Source organism: Haliaeetus albicilla, chromosome 25, assembly GCF_947461875.1.
Source record: "Haliaeetus albicilla chromosome 25, bHalAlb1.1, whole genome shotgun sequence".
NCBI classification, from domain to species: domain Eukaryota; kingdom Metazoa; phylum Chordata; class Aves; order Accipitriformes; family Accipitridae; genus Haliaeetus; species Haliaeetus albicilla.
The window spans coordinates 23,227,921-23,249,296 of NC_091507.1; the positions used below are offsets into that span (position 1 = coordinate 23,227,921).

At 45.5% G+C, this 21,376-nt stretch overlaps 2 protein-coding genes across 2 annotated transcripts in view; one reads left to right on the forward strand and one right to left on the reverse strand.

Moving 5' to 3' along the window:
- The window catches only part of COL4A2 (collagen type IV alpha 2 chain), a 145,440-nt gene extending 139,799 nt beyond the window's left edge, over positions 1 to 5,641 (reverse strand). Inside the window, exons 1-3 of the mRNA XM_069770284.1 lie at positions 5,527 to 5,641; positions 5,005 to 5,112; positions 4,805 to 4,865 (exon numbers count right to left, since the gene is read on the reverse strand). Coding sequence (XP_069626385.1) covers positions 4,805 to 4,865; positions 5,005 to 5,051 — 108 coding nt within the window. The 5' untranslated portion in view covers positions 5,052 to 5,112; positions 5,527 to 5,641. The remainder of the gene's footprint in view (positions 1 to 4,804; positions 4,866 to 5,004; positions 5,113 to 5,526) is intronic.
- Positions 5,592 to 21,376, forward strand: part of COL4A1 (collagen type IV alpha 1 chain) — a 125,614-nt gene continuing 109,829 nt past the window's right edge. Inside the window, exon 1 of the mRNA XM_069770285.1 lies at positions 5,592 to 5,876. Within this exon, the coding sequence (XP_069626386.1) occupies positions 5,814 to 5,876 (63 nt within the window). The 5' untranslated portion in view covers positions 5,592 to 5,813. The remainder of the gene's footprint in view (positions 5,877 to 21,376) is intronic.

Sequence of the window (21,376 nt, forward strand, 5' to 3'; positions counted from 1 at the left end):
TCAAATATATTATTGCAGACATTCATTGAGCATGCTTCTGATCTACTCACAAGAAAAACTGAGTACAGAATCTATATGTGGCTTTGCACTGAGAGATTAAAGAACACAGACACACGTGAGAACTTCCTCCTCCTCATTGCTAACTCCAGGGAGACACAATATATTGCTTTCGATGTAACCTGTCTTTAATCCTTGAATGAATAACTTGAAATAGTGTTAGGATATAACTGTATGCAAAGAACAGTCTCTCTAATTGAATCCATACAGACACAGCAGAAATGGCTCTTAAAGAAATCTTCCTAGGAAGAATGATTAATTAATAAGAAATTAGGATGAGCATTGGTTTCATAGACATGGCAGCAAAAAGAATTTCAAGGAAGAATTTGAGGAATAACAAGGGAAAGACATTTAAGGAAGCTCTCTTACTGATGAGTGGAGCAGACAGCATACAAGAAAGGAAGGACTGGAAATACGGAATTTAAAGCTATGGACCATGACTACATTTCCATGTACGCAACACTTGCAGCGAGTGTGTTAGTCTGACATCGTACAATGCCAACAGGTGAAATCCTGGCTCTGATAAAGAAAACAACAAAAATCCCATTTGGGCAGCTGTCCCGCTGACCATCTACAGCATGATGCACACTGTGATCCTCATCATGGAAACACCACTGCCAGATCAAGGCACGGCTGTTGCTGTTGGTGAAAGTGAGGGGTTTTGCCTTATGTAGCTGCCTGGATGCTACCTCCTTCACTCAGGTCTTCTCATAGCTCTTTAATGGAGCTGCCCCTTCTTCACAGCTCCACGACTGAACGTAGAAAGATTCCTCTCTGAACTACCCCATAATTCTTTCAAGGTTCAAAGAAATTTTGAATAGAGTGATCAGATATGCTGGGAGGCTCCCCAAAATGCTGTATTTTTGCAAAATATCATTATACTGTCTGCTTTTCTTACAAAACACCACTCTTACTCAAAGATGAGCCAAACTGTACACTTATTTAAACAGACATAAATAAGCCATGTCTGCCAGTATGGAAATGCCTCAAATGAAGTCATTCTAAAATAGGATTGTGACTTTTCTTTTTGGGGGATCTTCTAGGCACAGCTATTTCTGAAGCAGTGCATGGGTAGGAAGTCTGGTATTTCGAGGAAGAGATGGATTCACTTTGCATGCACTAAGTAATGTGGCAGAAGAAATCAATACGTCAAATTGACGACTCATTCCTAGATCACCTGGGTAGTAAGCATGCACTATTACATCTTGCACTCTGAGATCCTAGTGCATGCATTCACAGTGGACATGCTCGGCAGGATGGGCCGAGTGATTGCTCTACCCTGGCTTCTTTCAGCCTGGAAATCCTGAGTTAATGTAAAAAGTCCTCCTGTTTCAAACAGACAAAAGTTTCCAGGTGGAATAAAACAGGACGCATCTGGGAAAACCTGGATGTAAGATAGCCACAGAGCAGTGACACGTTTTAACTTCGCACAATAACTTAGGCACCCATGTCAGCAATCTAATTTCACTATAAAGTTGATAGAAAGAAGTACATAGTACTGTTGGGTTTATCCTCTCTTTTTAAGGATTGTTGCTTCTCCTCCTAATACATACCTTTACAATGTCACAGAAGTCAGAATTATACCTTATGCACTACTTTGACTCTATTTTCTTTCTATGTATCTATGTATGTTCTCCTTTTTAAATATCAGTGTAGTTTTTGCAAATGTCATTCTAACTTATTCTCTCTAAATTTTCTTTCTTTTTCTGATAGTCATTCCCTTCTCTTCTGGGATTCCATTGCTCCCACCAGAATACAGCTTGGGGAAAAAAAAAAAAAAAAAGTAGTAATTTTCATTAGGGGCAGTTTATACTAAGTTACAAAACTACTTAGGAAGAAGTGTGCTTTGGGAAATACAAAAGAAAAAAATAATCAGCATTACCAGAAGATAAATGCTCTCTGAGAAAAAAAAAATCCAAGACATATTTTGGATGCAATATATTTGCAGGTACAGAAAGGAGGAGGAGAAATCTGCAAACTTGGCTAAACTTTGGGTAGTTAACACAACTTAAATTTATTTAAGCCACATGAATTCTTAAATCTACAATTCAGAGTAGTTCGAAAGTTATTTGAGGCCTTTAACATCACTAGCCAGAGTATGCCAAAGAGTGCTAAAGATAACTGGGGCTTGATCTACTCCATTTGGCTGTCTCTCCTAGTATTTCCATTCAGGGACTACTCTTCCTTAGTTCTCCCCAAGCCTGCAACTGGCATCCTCTTCTCTTGCCAGAGACGCCATTTCTTCTTCCCTAGTCCTCAGATATCCTAAACATCCTCCTTCTCTTTCTTCCTCTCATTTACTTCTCTGCTGAGAAACATCCGTCTCCCTAGCAGCTAGCAGCAGCCTGCCAGGTAAGACATCCAGTCAAATGCTCCAAGTTCCCCTCTTTCTCTCTCCCTCCTTCCTGGCTTTCTCCTTCATCTCATTCCAGTTTCTTCCCAGGTGCAATTTCACTCATTCAACAACACTTACCTCCAGCAGCTGTGACTCATTCACATATATATGGCTGTCAAACTCAGCAGCTCTGCTTGTCTCATTACAGGCAGAACCATGACTTTCAAGATCTGGTCCCACAGATTTCAATAATTCATAGCAGTTTTTTTTAAACCAAGCTAATAAAACACTTCATAACACTAGGACATTAACCTGTGCAACAAATACTAGCAGATTCAATGTGACAAACGGGATTACAATATCAAGAACATGACTGCCAACAACCCACCTGCAATTACTCAGGTGCTGCTGCTTCCCACACACGCTTACTTTGTCACTTTGCAAAGATGGAGCTGTCACCGCCAGGAGCAAGCCCACCTCTCCTGCCACCCTCAGCTGCCTGCTCCCAGTCTTGTCCCAGCCCAAGTTTCTGTGAATACAAGTGGTGATCTGATCCAGGCTAAAGTTAGCTATCACCCCTCTTCTCCTTTGGGGTACTGATTAGTTTAAACAAGTAATTTTCCAATTCAGTTCACCACAGGCCTACAGAAAGACCTGTGCTGGCCAAGGGAAGGGAGTGGCATATGGGTAGAAAATGGAATAAATATTTTGCTGGCAATGCAGGTCTAATTTTTCATGGAAACGTGACCAAACTTCCTCACTGGGGTGTTTCATCTCAACGCAGCCACCACCTTAGGAACTGTTAAATCAGGGAAATTAGACCTCCAAGCAGGCCAATTTACTCTGCCAAGATACTCTGGAAAAACCAGCATGTGGAGATTCAAGCAGCCATGACCAGACTGCATCCACTAACCAAGGCAGCTCGAACACCTCTTCGGTATACCTCTATACTAACGCCGCAGCCTGCAGTCTACAAGCAAGAACATGAAGAAGAATGAATTAGCCCATGCTATAGCTAAAGCTCAGGTATCAGGTACGCACACTACAGCACAGCTTCTTAAAAAGTAGTCATACCACAAATGCCGCCTTTTTATATCAACTGATCCTGGTGATTTCGTTACTGGGCCTAAAACGCTTGCATTATCACCAGTTTGCTCTGGTTTCAATAGCGTGTGGTAATATTATCATCCATTTAGCGCTAGTCAGCAGAATGATGTTTCTATCAAAAGACGGCAAAGAAAAGTAGCACGTGGCGCTCGAGGTCCTCGCTCACGTCCCTTCCCATGGGGCTGTGGGTCCCCAGCCTGCCACCTCTCGCTCAGCTACGACGTGTGGGGACCAACCAGCCACGCAGACCAACAGGCAAGTTCTACGTCCCAGCTGCAGCTTGAGTGCCGAATTACCATGTACCACACACAACACCTGCTGCAAAAGCCCCATATTTCCCATTCCTTAATATATTACGCCATCTCACCGCAAAGATGTAACCACATCAGATATCTCTAAGGAGCGTAAACTCATAAAAAAGGGGTGAAAGTTGCAGACAGTAGGATTAAAACGTAAGACAGCTTTCAAAAAAAATGTAATTGAGGCCCCACTTGCACCTGACCACAGAGCCTTACCCACACTGGGTGGCTGACAAATGTAGCCACGAGCCAAGTCTTAGCAGCCTTTCATTCAGTCTGCTGTATTCAGGCCTGATCCAAAGCCTACTCGCATTACTGATGAGCTTTCCCTTAAATTCACCAAGCTTTATAGCAGGGAAATGTCGCACTCCCACTCACGTTATCTCTCACCTCTTTCACATCCTTGTGACCGTGACCCAAGAGTTTAGTAACTTGTTTACATCAACACCTCACACCTCAAGGGATAGTAGGATAGTCACAACCACCTATATAGTCCTCACTGGCCCATTTTTGGATTTAATAATTTAATTTAAACAACAATTTCTTTATAAACACGTCTCTGATTTGTAAAAATAAGCCATAGCTTTAACTTCTGAGTCCTCAGATGAGGTCTGTACTTAACTGAAGATATTTCAGCTGCAGGTTAACTTCTCCAAAGTACTCCCTGACACCTGTAGCACTGCATTTTTTGTGCTTTTCTTAGGAAAATGAAGAAGATGTGGGGCTTGCTTTGCTATTGCTTTAACAAATTACCCAATGTGAGCAAAAGTAACAGTGGAATACTTCAACTTGACACCAAAGCCCCTACGCTTCTCTGCTAAACATCATTTTGTTGAAGGCAGCGATCTGTAAGGCTCGCAGAGATGATTTGTCGGTTGTTTCCTTTAACGGAATGACAGATAAGCCATCTAGCGAAGGCAAATGCAGTTCCTCGCTTTCTGGTACCAAGGAAACTGCTTTTTCTTCCTCCCTCTCCTCAGTAAAAGTCATAAGGCGTTTTACTTACAGCATCCACTTTGACGGCTGACAGCAGGACTTCCATCAGGATCAGCAGAAACCCCAGATCCCTGCAGGGAAAAGGTGAATAAGCACGATATCGCTTGGAGCCGGCACAAAACACGCACGTGATAAAGCGCCGCAGTTAAAGGTGACAATACGACTTTAAAAAGAGCGATTTCCAAGAGCCCGCCGAGCGGAGTTACTTACTGACAAATAACAGTCCGCGCACTGGGGAGCTGCGGCGAGATGTCCATTTTCCCTCCTTCCCTGCCCGGGGGGCTCGCCTCAGGGCTTCCTCCCGCCGGACGGCCGCCCCTGCAAGGCAGAGAAGAGCCCGCACGTAAGGCCGGTGTGTGTCCCCCCCCCGGGGCTCGGAGGGGCTCTCCGCGCTCGCCGACGCCGCGGCCGGGGCAAGGGAGCGGCCGGGCCGGGCCGAGCCGATCCGGGGAGGGAGGAGGAGGAGGAGGAGGAGGAGGAGGAGGAGGAAGGGGGGGCAGCAGCGCAGCGCCCCGCGGGCGCGCAGCCAGCCCCCCGACGGGCCGGGCAGACCCAGCGCCCCCCGCCCCGGCCCCGGCCCCGGCCCCTTCCGCCGCCCGCGCCCGCTCCGCACCGTTGCGCGGCCCGTGCCCTCCCGGGCGGCAGCGACGGTGTGGGGCGAGGAAGCGGCGCGCCTCACCCCCCGCCCCGTCCCGTCCCGTCCCGTCCCGCCGGCGGCGTCCCGCCACCCACCCGCGGCGGGGAGGAGGAGGAGGAGGAGGAGGAGGAGGAGGAACTACGGCCGGCGGGGAGCGGGCGAGGTTGCGCCCTCCCAGGGTCCCCGCCCGGGGGGAGGAGAGGGGGCTGCCGCCGCCCATCGGTTACGGCGCGGCGAGTCCCTCGCCCCCGAGGCATTGCAGGCGCCGCGGCCGCCACGGAGGGGAGAGGCGCGCATGTGGGGCCGGTCCCGCGGAGCCCCACGCTGAGCCGACGGCGCCCCGCCGCCCAGGGACCGCGGGCGCGGTGCGGTGCGCGGCAGCATGCGGCTCTGGCTGGGCTTCGGGCTGCTGCTGAGCGCCGAGCTCAGCGCCGTCTCCGCCGCGGTGAGTACGCGGGGGGCGGCTCCCCCCCCCCCCCGCCACAACCCACCCGGGACCCTCTCACGGGGAAGCGCGGGACGGGGGAGACCGCGAAAGATGGGGTGGGTGGGGGGCGAGCCCCCATCCCCGCCGCCGGGCCCCGCCGGAGCGGCCTCCGCTCTCGGAGGGGCGGAGCAGCCAGGTGGGCTCGGCGGGGATGCCCGGCTGCCGCGGGGCTGCGCCCGCCCGTCGGCCCTCCGCGGGCGCGGAGCGGAGCGGGGCGGCCCGGCCTCCCCACGGGCTGGCGGCGGGGGTCCGGGCTGGGGGGGGACACACGGACACCGCCGCCCTCCGGCTGCCCCGCGGCTCGGCAAGGAGGGCGGCTGGCTGGGGGGGGGGGGGTAGGGAGCGCGCACCCACCCGCGGCGTGAAAGCAGCAAGTTGTGTCTCCGCGGGAAGAAAAAAAAAAAAAAACCAAAAAACACCAAAACCAAAAAGGTGAGATCTTGGGGTGGGGGGTGGAAAGGAAAGGGGGAAGAAAAAAAAAAAGCGGTTGGTTGCTTGGACTGCAAGTGCCGTGCTCGCTGCCTTTGACCCCCGCGACGGGCAGGAGGCCGGAGACCAGGAAGGCTCCCGATGTTAATGGTTGAAGTTGAGTTTTTGGCACCTTTCCCGATGGAGCCAGATTGAGCCACAGACATTTAAAATCGAAAGTATGCAAGTAGTCTGAAAGTTTTGCTCAGGGAGCTAATTTTATCACTGAGATATTAGCTATCTGCTGTCCTTAAGTTAAAGGACTCTCTTTTCTGGCACTCCTGAAGTTTTTGTGCTGTTCCTTCTGTCCCTCTGAGCAGAGGGCAGTTGACATAATAATTTGAAATAGGTCATCTTTTCGTGCCTCCTTGCTTTCTTGCGTTTGGTTAGGTTGATACTGTAGTGGTGAAATTCAGGGGTGCAGGAAACTCATCAGGAGGCATGGGCAGATGGATTTTTGTCGTGCTTCTTGCTATAAATGTAGGAGCTTGTATTAGCATTTTAATCAGTAAAGGACGTATGGGAAAGGGTTATTTTAAACTTTTTCTGCAGTTTCAGGTGAAATGAAGTTCTGTAATGAATTGTGATTATCTCTGTGTGACCATGGGGATGGTATGTATGCCTTGAGTCAGCCGAAGCAAGAAATGCGCTGAACTCCTGACGTCTTACCTGTTGCTCCTGGGCTGATAGTATCAGGCTTACTGTGATTGCAGTAAATCACTCTGTGATGCACCTCTTAGGCGATTCACCCATCACTTGGCATTAAGCTCATTAAACTGTATTCCTTTCAGGATATAATTAATTTTAATTCATTAAAATCTTTTGAAGTAAATGATTCACTTTTGAGTTCTGAATTTGGTATTCCTAGAGGTATAAGTATCTGTTTGTGAGATACGTTCCCATTTTGTCCCGTAAAGTGAAGTCATTGGGTAAACCATGACTGTCAATCAAAGATGGAAAACTACATAGGGAAAAGGTGCTTATTAGAAGAAGATACAAACTTTAATATCAATTGTACAATTTCAGGCCTTCTGTAGCAGCTCTGGAGAGGCTCTGTTTTAGAAGTGTCCTCTATGTGCTGGCTGAATTGTTTTATTAAAATCAAGATTCCTTAAAATGTAATCTGGAGCTGTTAATTACATTATGAAGTTATCCCCATAGTTAACTGTTCTTTCTGTGCTATGCTGACTGCAGATTCACAGTTCCTCATCAGCACCACCAGGAAACACAAGTATGCTGTGAAAGTTGAGCTCCTTGCAGTTTTGTCGCCTTAGATAAACTTTCAGCCGTACATGGGTGGCCTTTCAATCAATTCAGTTCTGTTGGCATTGTCCCCAGCTCCACGCTGTTGCCTGTCACTAGCAGCTACCCGAAAGGCGATGGAGAGTGCTGTTGGCCGGCAGCAGACCAGGCGTGGGCGGTGGTCGAGGGGCTTCTCTCTGGAGGTCTTTGAGCCAGGCTGATGCCTCTGAGGGATTGTGGCTGGGTGGCCTGTACACCTGGGCAGGACCTCTTGCTTCTGCTTTTGGACTGCTGGCAGAGCTGGCCCAGTGCTCCTGTTGTCCTCAGACGAACACGTTCCCACTGTTTACATTTAAAGAGTAGTTGGGTTAGCAGAGGGCTGCGTGGTAGGTAAGGTTGTATGCAGTAATGTTTGCGATAACCTGAATGGAGCAACCGCTTTTCTCCTGCAAAAAAAAAAGATGCTGGTTCTTTTCTGCCCCCAAATAGCTGGTATTAGCTAGATTTAAAAAAAAAAAAAAAAAAAAAAAAGCCACGGTCTTGCCATGCTCTTAATTGCCCTGTGGCCTTCATCGCAGAATTGCTCAGGCTGGAGGGAACCTTGGAGATCGTCTGGTCCAACCCCCTGCTCAGAGCAGGGCCAGTTACAGCAGGCTGCTCAGGGCTGTGTCCAGCCGAGTTTTGAGGATCTCCGAGGATGGAGACTCCACAGCCTCTCTGGCCAACCTGTGCCAGTGCTCGGTCACCCTTGCCGTAAAAATGTTTCTTCATTTGTGCATCGTGGTTGTGCAGGAGTAGCTAACTAAAGTTTGGGACTGTGCCTGTGAGTGCAAATGTACCAGAAGCAGCTCCTGCTATGTTGTTGGTGGTGATTCTGCAGTGCAACAGGGCTGGCAGAGTGAAAAACTGTTTTTATCACTGACGTCTCTGTGATTAAATACATACAAGGAGATTTGGAAGGACTGCTCTCACAGAGGCATTTGATGTAGCAGAGCCAGCCTTGAGCCAGCTACCGTCAGGATCACGTGCCTGAGCACAGAAGAGGGAGCTGCTCCGTCGCAGCTCCCACAGGTTGTAATGTGGCACTACAAAATGCATCCAGATGTGGCACTGGGACCTCAGTGTTTTTTATGCTGACCAATTGTAATTAAAATATTAATTATAGCTAATCTGGGCTTTTATACTGTTCTGCGTTCTTCTCAGGAGATTCGTTTTCATGTTATAAGGAGAGCAGAGTGGGAGAGAGGGCAGTAGATTAAGATGTTTCCAGGTCAGGCTGAGAGAGTGCTCCCACGAGACGGTTACAGGAGAAGCTTGTTTTGACGGATCTCTGCAGGGGCTCTCATTTCTGACACTCTTCAGGCTGCCATTTCCTTTGAAGAAAGCCCGTTTCCTAACATTAGTACTGCTTGGTTGAGAGATGACAATGCCATGGAAATCCCAGTTTCATGTTTCGGTACCTCGTCGATGCCGCTGCATCGCTGGTCCTTGCGCTTTCTGCAGTGGAGCAAGATCTTCTGGCTGCGCTTGAGCCCTGGGGTGAGCCGCCTTCAACATGAGTGGGTTGGCTGCCGTGTCATGCTGCGGGAATGGAGGAGATGCCTTACCCGCTGCTGCTCGGCAGTGGGCTTGGCGGTCTCTCTGAGTTCCCAACCCGTCTCCCTTTCCACTTTTAGTGTTGGTGAAATGGGAGCCGGGCCAGAGCTGCGAGCAAGCTCTACCCGGCTACTGGGAGAAGGCGGGCCAAAGCAGTGATAAAAGCATGCATAATTTTTTCCACACGGGCAGCGCTGATTCCCCCAGCGCTGTTTGAGCCGAGCGTGTGGAGGCAGCTGGGGATGCGCTGGTGGGAGGCCAGGAGGTCCCTGTCCCCATCTGGGGAGCGGTGCCCCGTCCGTGGCCGGACGGAGGCGGCTCTGCTCTGTTGGCCTCGCGCCTTCCTCGCGTCACTCCTCCTATTTCTAGATTGCATTTGGGGCTGCAGTCTGACATGCGCAGTTCGAGGCTAAAAGCGAAAAAAAACTAGTCCGAACGGTTTTTCTGTTCCTTTTTTTGTTAAAAACATGGTTTATTGAGGTGAAGTAGTACAAGGCAGATAAACCGAGAGCAGATAAAAGAAATGACATTGGGTTTTGGCGTGTGGCTGACGAGAAGTCGTATGACTGACAGCACTTCACTTGGGTGTGCTTTTACTAGTGAAATAAGGCTGGGTTGGGCACCTGCCTTCTGCAGCCATTCGCTTCTAGGGCTGCTGCTGTCTTCGATGTTGAGAGACCTGTCCCCTAAGGCCATTTGACATCCTTGTCCCTGCATGTCCTCAAGGACTTGTCAATACCAAAAGCACGTCTAACAAACCCTGGCGGGTTTTAGTTCAGGATGGAGATATGGTCACTTCAATTCAGAAAATGTGTCCAAGAGGAGAGACCCAAATGTCCTCCAGTAAGTTAAGCACCTCTCGGGCTAGAAGGCTTCACAGGGAGATGGGAAACGGGGTTCAGTTCCCCCTGCCAGGCGATGGTGGGGCGCGGGAGGGTCTGAAGAAAAGTACGGCACTCCCTTTTTGTCCTGTTGGAGCGAGGTGGCCTGGGCGGAAGGGGTATGGGACCCGGAGGGAGCACCGAGGGTGCACCCCAGTGGGCCGTGGGGGTGTGGGTGGGAAGGTGGCCTCCCAGCCCAAGGCAAGGAGTGCTGGCCGGGGAATCGGCAGTCGTGGGTGCATCCGTTCGCCCCCACCAGTGGAGAGTCATTTGATCAATATATATATATACAGAACAAAGCGCGTGGGTGCTTCTAGGAGCGAGGGGGTGCGCCTGGTGACCTCTTGCTCCCAGGAGAATGTCTTTGTCCCTGCTGTCCTTCCTGCCTGCTTCCCCTCTCCCTCCGGCCACCTCTTCTGCAGCATCACGGCAGAGGGTGCCAGAGCCAGGAGAGAAGGGCGGGCTGTTTGGGGAACACGTAACCCATTCGCTGCCAGCTGTGTTGGAGAGCGCGGTCCCTGAACCCTCAGTCCTGACTCAACCCCTGAGCTTCGTTCCTGGAGCCGGCTGTTGAGCGTCAGCACGCACAAACACGTTCCTGGACCGTCATCCCAAGTAGCACCGTTTTCGCTTCTGAGCGTTTGTGTGTATCAGATGCCTGCAGGAAGGACTACTGCAGTGTTTCATTGCAACTTGTCCGCTGGGTGTATATAATCCTGGGATATAACTAGGTTATATAATGCCTGAGGTTATGCTGGATGTATATACTGTCAGTTGGTTGCCTTGATCACATAGAGAAATGTAGGATAGCTGCTGCAGGCAGCTAAGACAATTGTTTAAAAATGTCAGAAACCATCTCCAAGGATAGGCTTATGAATATTGTTCTTTTTATAGAACTAGACTAAACAAAGGAAGATTCAACAACCTCAACATGAGAATAAATTGACTTACTTCATAAGTGTTTAAAAGTTACATAGTGCTCCCTTCCCAGAATTTCCGTTGACATTCCCATCACAAAGGCCCTTAACACCTTGCAAAATTTGGGCATAGGGAAGAATTTGGACATGGGCTATGGCCTGACTGGAAGAGCAACCTGCGCCTTTAGTGAGTAGCTGACGTTGTGAAGTACTGCTGCAATTTAACAGTGTTTGTGGGAAGATAAATTTTTTACTTCTCTGGGTTGTGACTGGCTGGAATTATTCTTGGTGATTTAATACATCAGAAAAGTATGTGGCATTAGCCTTCCAAGAGTCTTTATATAGCAGCATCTTGGACAATGTGGAAGTAAAATACAGAACAAGTTAAAACATTGTCAATATGTCAATTACTATGATGATGCAATTCTAATCTGAAGTGACTTGCAGTAAAGAAAAAGGCAAATGTGTTCTTCATAAAGAGCGTAAGTAGTGCAAAAAACCACTGTCTGTTGTTGTTTTCTGGCACATATAAACAGATAAGGGATGATCAAAGATTTAATCAGGAAAAAAATTGTGTCCATTTTAGCTTTAAGTTTCTATTTAGTATTGAGAAAGATACATGTATCTAAGTAAGCAGGTCTGAGTAAATGTTTCAAAGACCATAAAACTGACTGTTTAATCTTCCTTTATCTCTGACATACTGTTTTACAGAAGGAGGAGCTTGGGTAAACTTTCTAAAATGAGAGAAAAAAAAAAGGTATAATAGTATATATTTAAAAACACTTTAGCGTCCAGTCCCTTGTACTTATTACAGGGATAGTAAGGATTATAATAATAATCTGGACTCACTTATTACCACTTTGATCTAATATCTCAAATATGTATTTTTTAGGAAACCTCTTAAATTGTGCCTGTTTCTATCTCATTTCCAATATGGGCAAAAAACATTGTGAGCCTTAAGGTCCTATTAGCTCTTCTTAGCTTAGGTGAATGTGTGGTGGTGGTAGGAAACACCCCTTTTCACCTCTGATTTGTCAAGTCATCAAGCGACTGAAAACTTGTCCTTTTGGGTTCCAGTGAGAACTGTAGTCCTGCTTTGAGACCCGTGCTGGGGTGTTTTGGTGATGTTGGTGCAGGTCTGGTGCAAGGTGCTGCCGTGGGAGCCGGCAGCCTGGGCATCCGCTCGGGTGGAGATGAGTCAGCCTCGCCTCACAGCCTGCAAAAAAAACCTTCCTTTTTTTTTTGGCTTGGACTGCCTTCCAGTAACATATTAAAAAAGACATGGCCAAAGATGAAATGAAGGAAGTCAGAGAAAAATTGGGAAAAGATGGGGTTTCTTTTTTTTTTTTTCTTATGTTACCTTCATGTAGTGTCTCAAAAGGATGCTGTCCTCACACGTGTTCTGAAATAAAAGCTGTAAGATTTTCCAACATTGTGCCAACCTAATTAGTAGAAAGTGTAACTGTGTTTTTAGCAAAGTTATTGAGCTGCTTTTATGGAATTTTATGTAGGTTGGCTTTCGTTGGGGTTGTTTTGGGGTGGATCCAAGAGAAGAACTACTAAACATCCTCTGTCCCCCTCCTTTCCTCTTTTCCTCTGCCTTTTCTCTCTGTGTGCGCTCCCGCTGCCTTCACCTTTACAGCTGCTGGCAAACAGCCTCTTGCAGGGTCTGAGGAAGGGTGTGCATCTTCAACAGAACAATGTAAAGGACAAAACACAAAGTGCTGTCAAGTGTGCAGAGTAAACAAATTGCAAAGTAATAATTCATTTTCTTTCATCTTTTTGTGGCTTTCATCTGCTGGTAGCAGTGACAGAAACAGCGTTTTGAGATGAAGGTTTTCAAGATGACTGAGAGGGACCTGGCAGAAGAAATTATCAAGGTTATAAAACAAATACAAGAATTACTTTCATACACAGGGATTAGTAGGAAGAACCAGAATATTTTAATTAAAAAGCTGGTGAGTTAGGTCTTTTGCATTTGGAAGAGATATAGCCTTTTATAGATTAAGCATGGTACAAACTATCCATTATCCTGTCTGTAGGTGACAATGTATACCTTAAAGAACACTTCAAATGCTACAGCTGGGAAGCAGAAATAAGTTTTTAGGTAAAGTTTGTCAGCCCAGCGGAGAACCCTGTCCAGCTGTTAAAAGTGGGAGCAGAGGAGATGCGCTTAAGAGCTTGAGTTTGCAGACTCTGTGCTTCATCTCTGAATTGAGATTCGGTGAAAGCCACAGATCAGTTCTAGGTGTTAAACTTTTTTAAAAGCTGCCAGAAGTCTGGTGGTATTCCTTAGCATTTGCTAGAAAATTACTTGAGGCAACTAACATTGCACCTCCTCTACCACCTTTGAAAAAACAGTGTCCAGCCTTTTCTCTGCCCATGTTTGTCTCAGCTGCTGTGGGATTTATAATGGCTCTGGCTACATGGGAGGTCTGTGGTTTCACCCAGACGCTCCACCTTCCTTCTAGCCCTCTCATATGTCTTCTCTACCTGAGGATGTTGTCTTAACACTGGGACACGAACCTGGTAGAGCATTTCTAAATGGTTTAGTGGATGAAAGTGTTCTAATTCATCAATATAGTTGATGCCATTCTTACATGAGGATTATTTCTATAGATATTCTTTTTGGAAATTCATAGCGAAGTATGTAATCTTTCATTCAAATAATCACTAGCTTAGGGGAAAATGTATTGTTTTATTAGCTGGTTCTATTTTAATAGGTCATTTATGGGGTCCTTAGTTTAGTATACAGATAACAGAATGAGAAAGGCTTTTTCTTTTTTTTTTTTTTTGTCATGACAAATGTTTCAGTTGTAGCTAAGGGGTGAAAAAAATTAGCCCATTTTCACTGGATAGCTATGTGCTGACTGGATATTGTAAGTCTTTTGGTCTTATTAGTCCAGTTGTTTATCTAGTGGAAGAAAACTCGTTTTCTAGTCTACTGAAGACTTCTGTTGAAATATTTGATAATCTAAAAGCATTGAAACAAATCCTAAGATTGTAATGAAACCCAAATAAGGCTGAAAAATTACACTGGTATGGACTTACGGAGCTGTAAAGAATTAGAACAAAAGTTTGAAGAAAAATTAGTACATTAATGGTTTGTATTCATAGTGCACATATTAAGGGAAAAATCAGCTAAGTGAGGGTAGACTCAAACATTCCAGGAATTTTTGTATTGTGCTTGAAGCTCTGTCCCTTTTATGGCAATGGTAAGTCAGTTATCTGCTGGTAGAATAAAAAAGGATAAATTCAGGCTGCCATAAGCCAAGATGCATGTGCAAGCAGTATTCAGGCCAAAACTCAGAAGAGTTTTTAGCTGTAAATACACGTGTGTTTTTAAGTTTGTAAGAACAGGCAAGGAAGACTGAAACTACGTAAATGCTTTTAATATTACAGCTTTGCTTGAGCAAATTATGAGGTTTTTTACTGAAACTTACAATTTTTAAAAATTTTTTTTTTAGCTGAGGTCAATTGACTGGGGCTGTATCTTTGTTAAGAACAGCTGCATTTTTGGAATCAACATGGAAATATTTAGAGAAAAATGGGGAATAGCAAGAGATACAAATGAAAGTGAGAAGAAAGTAAAAAGCTTAAAAGTATCCTAGGAAGTCTATGTTTTTAACCTTTATTTTTTCAAATGGTACGGTGATCCTGAGGAGTCAAGGCTGTGTGACTGATCCCAAGGGGCCGGAGTAGAAACCAGGGCAAGAAGCATCCCAGAAGCCAGGGATTAGAAGAGATTGTCAAAAACTGGTGTTACAAAAAGAAAAAGTCAGGAAAGAGGGAAAGGACTAAGTGCTACAGCCCTGCACTTACCGTTTTGCCCAGTGGTCGAACAACGGTGGGAGCTGGCTCTGGCCCCTGCCACCAGTTGCGAGGACCCCCCCAGTTGGCAGTCCCAGCCTGGAAGGGGTTGTGCCTCTGATCTTTACTGGTAAATCCCAGCTGGGGGAAGGCTCAGACGTGGGTTCTGGTGATGTTAATTCTTATGCAATGTAATCCTGCTGTCTCTGTGACTTTCTATTACTATTTTAAAACTCACTTCCCGTTATGGACCTCGGCGATATAGCAAGTGTTGTACCAGTGCCTAAAGTCTTTGGGTTAAATAATGTCTTGGCTCATGCCCTTGGGAATGCTAAAATAATAGTTCAAATCATGCAGAAAAACAAATCCCTCTCACTGGGGACATGCCTTTGAAAGTGTGCTCTGATTCACACTGGTCAGACAAGCAGTGGATGCTGATTTTTGATGCATTTTCCAGGCTCGGTGTGCTTGGTTGGGACAGAGCTTGTGATCTTGATGGGCAAAAAACATTGTGAGCCTTAAGGTCCTATTAGCTCTTCTTAGCTTAGGTGAATGTGTGGTGGTGGTAGGAAACACCCCTTTTCACCTCTGATTTGTCAAGTCATCAAGCGACTGAAAACTTGTCCTTTTGGGTTCCAGTGAGAACTGTAGTCCTGCTTTGACACCCATGATGTGTATCATGAGCACAGAAGAGCTTTGAACGGTGGCCCCTGAGATGTGCAGGCAGGCAACTGCCATCCTTGCAGCGATGCCAGCTCTATGCCCTCTGTCCTCTCAGGTGCGGAGTAATTTCCTCAAAGTTGCTAATGATTTCAGCTTCCATTTAATTAATTTTTAGAGTAGTTGAAGGTGCTAAGGATGTGGAAGGATTTTTCCTAGAGGGTCAAGGAGACCAAAGGAGATGATGGTGACAGGGCAAAGCCAGAAAATTGCATAGGTCAAAAATGAGGAAGACTGTTTTGTGAGGATGCTTCTGTGTGCTGTCATTGTAAGAATCGTTTTCTTCTTAGTGCCTTCAAATAAAATCCTCGAAGGAGCAAGCCTAGCAAGCGATTGCCTTATACCCGTTGTGTCACCACAGTCTTTGCAAAGGTCACATACACCCCTACTAAAAGGTGTTGGTTCTAAACACCTTCCTTGCATTCAGAAACACTTTCTCACCGATACCCCAGGCGCTGCTGGTGCTGGAATGGGCTTGGCAGTGTGAGAGCAAGGGGAGAAGGGCTGTGCCATCCTGTAGATACACTATTCCTGGATGCTGCCAGGCCCACAGAAAGTACAACTGCACAAAACACATGTAGGATCCTATCAGGACTAACTGGACCTATGTTAAGGCCTGAGCTGGCATCTACACGGTCCCTGTGCAGCTTGAAATGAAAGGCAGCATGTTATGATTTTGGTCCAGAGTTTGCAAATTACCAATTCTGTGCACAATTTTAGTCACTCACACGATACGAGGCACATCTGTGTATTGACAGACACGTAAGGCTGGACTGCATTTCAGCAGAAGACGTTTTATATTTGTTTAATGTCAATATATTGGTATCATTTATTTTAATAAATAGTCTCGTGTTGGTTAAAATTAAATAGAATAATTTTAGCTTATAAAAGAGAACAGCATGCAGAACTTAATGCAGTGCCAAAACAGGCCATGTACTGAGTATCTGTCTTCTGTTGAGCTCAGGTTTATTTTAGCTGAACTGTTACGCTGTACCACAGGGCTCATAAGCAATTCTTTGTTTTTGTAAATCCCCATTCATTATCATAGATTAAAGTCTGAACATTTCATGACCAAAACGTGAAAAGTTCTGCCTTTCCCTCCCCATGCTCGCTCAGACGCATGCCATCATCGCAATGGTAATGGGCAATTACATGGAATGCGTTTGCACATGGTGCAGTGTGTATCTATATTGTGCAAGAGAAATGTATGAAATTGATTGATATGGGAAGGTGCATATGTGATTATGTCATGTCTTGTATTGTTTTTGATAATGCCCCTACACTTCTGATAAATGTGGTTCAGCTGTCTAGAAAATTATTTCACAGTTCTAAATCCAAAGTTATATAAATCATATCAAATCAGTCATGAAGATGGAGAATGAGTTCTCTGCGAAGCTGCACATATTCTTGGATCAAGCGTTGGAACAGACTGCCCAGGGAAGTGGTTGAGTCACCATTCTTGGAGGTATTTGAAAGGTGTGTAGATGTGGCACTTAGGGATGTGGTTTAGCGGTGGACTTGGCAGTGTTAGGTCTATGCTTGGACTCGATGATCTTAAAGGTCTTTTCCAACCTAAATGATTCTAAGGATTGCTGAAGAGAATTGAAGATTGTGACGTACTGAAAACGTGACCCTCTTGTAGGAGTTTGTACCTGAAGACAATTAATGAATTTCTGGAATGTTAGGTAAAACATAAAGCTTGGGTACAACACCACAGGTTAAAATTGAATTTATAATATTGCATGTAAAGTGATCTGTTTCTTGTCACTGTTATTTGCTGCGTTAGAAAGCGAGAAGTGCAGAATCCCTGGGCTTAGATTTATAGTATTAGGTGGAAGCTGCCAAGAAAGCATTTTTAAAATCTGAATCACACCGTGCTAAAGGCAGAATTATGATGTACCTTCGTAATTAACCAATCTCATAGTTGTCGCTGGTGGTGGGCAGCAATCTGTGTGTTTCCCTCGGTACCAATTATTAATCTGATAGCCCAATATCAAATGAGATAATTTATAGGAATTAGCCATTTGACTGAATTTTGGTACTGGTGCTTCAAGGTCTGACTAGTGCAGGAATTTAGCTAAGTGTAAAGCTGGGTCTGTCATGGAAAAGTGTGAGTTTGAGCAGGTGTCCGCTTCTTTAGACTGGTTATTTGCATGCCTCCGTTTGGGGGGCTGGGAAAGGGATGGGACTGTGAAAAGAGTCAAGGCTCTCTGTTCAGCAGCGCCCGCTGCCCTTCATCCCGCGGGAGAGGCGGAGGAGCGCTGATCTGTGCGCCCCGAGTCCGACGCTCCCCTGAGCCCGAGGGTTCCCACGGGGATCCCGCGTCCGTGGCCTGTGCCGCCGGGATGGCAGAGGCTTGGTCTCCAGTGGGTCCCGGGGTGGTAGTGCTGCCCCTTCAAAGACAAACTCTCCGGCTGGCGGCAGGAGGGAGCGAGAGCGAGGCCTGTTGCATCCCCTCCAAAACCTACAGGCAGCGAGAAAGTGGGGAAACAAGCTGTAACAAGGCCGGAAGATGTTGGTGTGTCTTTTCTTACTCTTAGGGTGGTTTTAGCGACCCTTGTTTATGATGTGAGAAATTACTTCTGTCACTGAAGAATTGTGATGTGCAGAGAAGCAGGTTAGCGGTCTCGATCAGCGGAGTAAAAATGGGTTTCGTCAGCTTGGTTGTCTGAGGGTCGTTTGATACTAACAGATCTACAGAGAGAAAAAAAGAGGCTGGTGAGATGTCCTCTGGCTGTTTTCCTCCTTTTCAACCAGCATTACCCTACTTCCTAGATGGAAAGTCCAATGTCATGTCTGTAACCACTTTATTTTTTTCATAAATGTTTGTTTCGCTGTTGGGACTTAGTGATGATGGGCTGATAGCTTCCTAAAAACTTAGTCAATTAAGATATAACAGAACACATGAAAATATAGGCTATTGTCTAATGTCAGGAAGCCATTAACAGCTTCTGGGTGTGTTGACAGGTGAGGAGCTACCTGGGTGTAGTGATCAAGGTAAATTAGCGAGGGAAAAATATCTCCTGAGGCTCTAGGCTGAGTCATCAAAGAGAGATTTTTTTGAAATAATAAAGACACTAACAAAGAGACATCTTCCAAATTGTTATCAGTGGAGTACAAGGCAACTTTTTCTATAGGGTTTGGTTTAATATTTCCCACTGTTAAGTGAACACTTCAAACTAGCTTCAAAGACTGTGGATGCGTTCCTTGGTACCTGTTTTTCTCCTCATTGCAACTCTAGCAATGCAAAGGAGACAGACTACTGGGTGGGATCTTCTGGTGGTCTTTTAGTCCAGGGCTGTTTTTCAGGGAAGAGAGACTAAGAATGAGAGGTTGACTGAAACTCATGAAGTTTTGTGGCTGTGCCCAGCTGGTGTATTGTTTCCTTTTTTAAGGACTACTGACAGTCGGTACAGATCACAACATCTAGAACCCCTGTGTGAAATGCAGGAATACATGTGTTTTGAGGAAAAAGCAGCCTAAAATGTTTAGGTATAAAAGGTGACTTTTGGGGTTTTTTTGGATTTGTTTCTTTTTTCCAGGCCTTATCAAGAAATACTGGAAAGTAAAATTTTGGAGGAAAAATTCAAAAGAAATGTACATTATGTATCTTTGTCTCAGAATAGGCAGGAAAATAATTGCTAGGGTAATGATAAAAAATATTACCACTGTAGTTTTATTTATCAGAATTCTGTCTAAAATCATGAATAGACTGAATAAGCAACTTCATTTTGGAACCTGCAGTATCAGCCAAACCCAATGCCTGTGCACTGCAGTCTGTACTGTCTTCAATACTGTGCTAAGTACACTTTCATGTCTATACATTGGCATATGATGTCTCAACTTAAGATTTTTTCACCAGAAGCATTTCCTTTGTTTTTATTGTAGAATGAAGTACCTGTGCACATATTTGTTTCTGAAATTTTCGTTTTTGTTTACAAGTTAATGATACTGACACTTTATCTATTTCAGCTTTTTCTTTTTCTCTATTCTAGACATACACCCTTGGTGCCTACTCACAGAAGTATCTGTTAATAGACCCCCCTCAATATTACATGCCATATTCAAAATTATTTTATAATTCATTTTGTTCAAACATACCTAGCACTGCTTGCTCCTTTTAAGACTAAGAGATGCATTATGCATGATGTAGATAAAACCTCATTTTGGTAAGCAAGTCTCTGTTACAGATACTTTTTTTTTCCCTCCCATCACTCCCTTTTATTTTTCTTCAAGAAAAATGTGATTAAACCCTACCCCCTCCCAAAAGCCTTTAAAACCTGTGGGAACTTCTCACCTCTTAAGTCAGGACCATGGATCTAGATGAATAATCAAGGAAGAGTGATAGGTTCCAACGAATTTCTTTTCCCTTGCCAATAAAAGTTGGCAGAGCCTAGATTCTGACTCTGTGGTAAAAAATAAAGTGGTTTGGTTTTTTTTTTTTTCCTCTTCTTTCAGCTTAGATTATGAACTTTCACACTGTGCAGTCTAGGGTTTTATTTTGCCAGTTTGCTTTGTTCTGTGGCGTGTTCACCAAACCTTTTTAGATATGAGGCTATGGACATTGCAAACCTTTTTAGATATGAAGCTATGGACATTGCATCCAGTCCAAAGGGAGAGTGTCCGTTTCAGCAATAAATCTATAATGTTGCCTCTGGACATACGCTGCCCTGCCACAAAGCCCTCGAGGGCCATCGCATTTTGCCTGAAGAATCCAAGGCGGTCGTTGCATCTCCAGCGGTTCCCCTCCCATCGCACATCCGCCTGCTCCCTCAGCTACGAGCAGAATTGCTTGGATACCCGGTTCGAGCAGATAGCCCGGCTCTCTGCCTCTGGAAAGCTCGTCAGCCGCTTCGCTGGTCGCTGCCCTCGGATGGGGTCCGTCCGTGGCTGGTGTGGTAGGCTGAGGGAGGGTCGCAGGCAGCATCCACATCAGCTGCCAGCGAGGCTGGCTGCACGTGTGGGAGCAGAAATCCATTCCCTGTTTTGCCGCAAGCTGCTTGGGCAGCCCCAGGAAGTATTTTTAGCTTCCCTGTGTCTCCCTTTCCCAAAGGTGGAGGAAGGATAAGAAAACTTACTGATCTTCGAAGTAGGATTTAAGTCGTTTGTGTGATATTCTGTGATGGGCATTATACAGAGCCTGACTCATCTGAGTGAGTTTGAAGATTAATTTTTCAGTGTCACCAGCTTCAGGAATCAAAGGAGTGCATGCGTCCCAAAAGTTGGCAGCGTGTGCTCGCACCCATCACTTAACATGTAACTCTGGGTTGTCTAGCTTTTTCCTATACTGGCCCTTGCTGTTCTCATTTTTAGCTGTTTCTACAGTAACCACAGAGACAAAAACTTTATTTAAAGAGGCTAAATATCAGAATGGGAAAAAAGACGGATGATAAAGGGGAATTTTGTCAGAGAGTTCAGGATAGCACACTGGATTAGCTGGGGATTTCCATCTGAAGGTTTTATTTTGGCTTCTTCTTTGTGACCCCCTTGGAGAACAAAATTGTTCCTAACTTTAATTACAGTATATTTAAAGGCATATCTTCTAAATTGTTTCTGCTTAGGACCCCAAAACAGAAAAATCTTTCATTTTCCTACAAGAAAAGGCAAGTATTCACAGCAGTATTTGGACAAGTAAAGGTAATGGATTTGAATTTTGATATCCAGTGTAGAGGAGGAAAATAAAAGCAAACAGACAGAATAGCTTTAAACCCACATACCTTATGATGGCTGCCAGTTTTTCTGAAGAAAAAACAGCCAAGATCTCCATATTAAATTTATTTTACTGATTAAAAAAGTCTTTTGGAAATGGAAATCTTAACTTTAT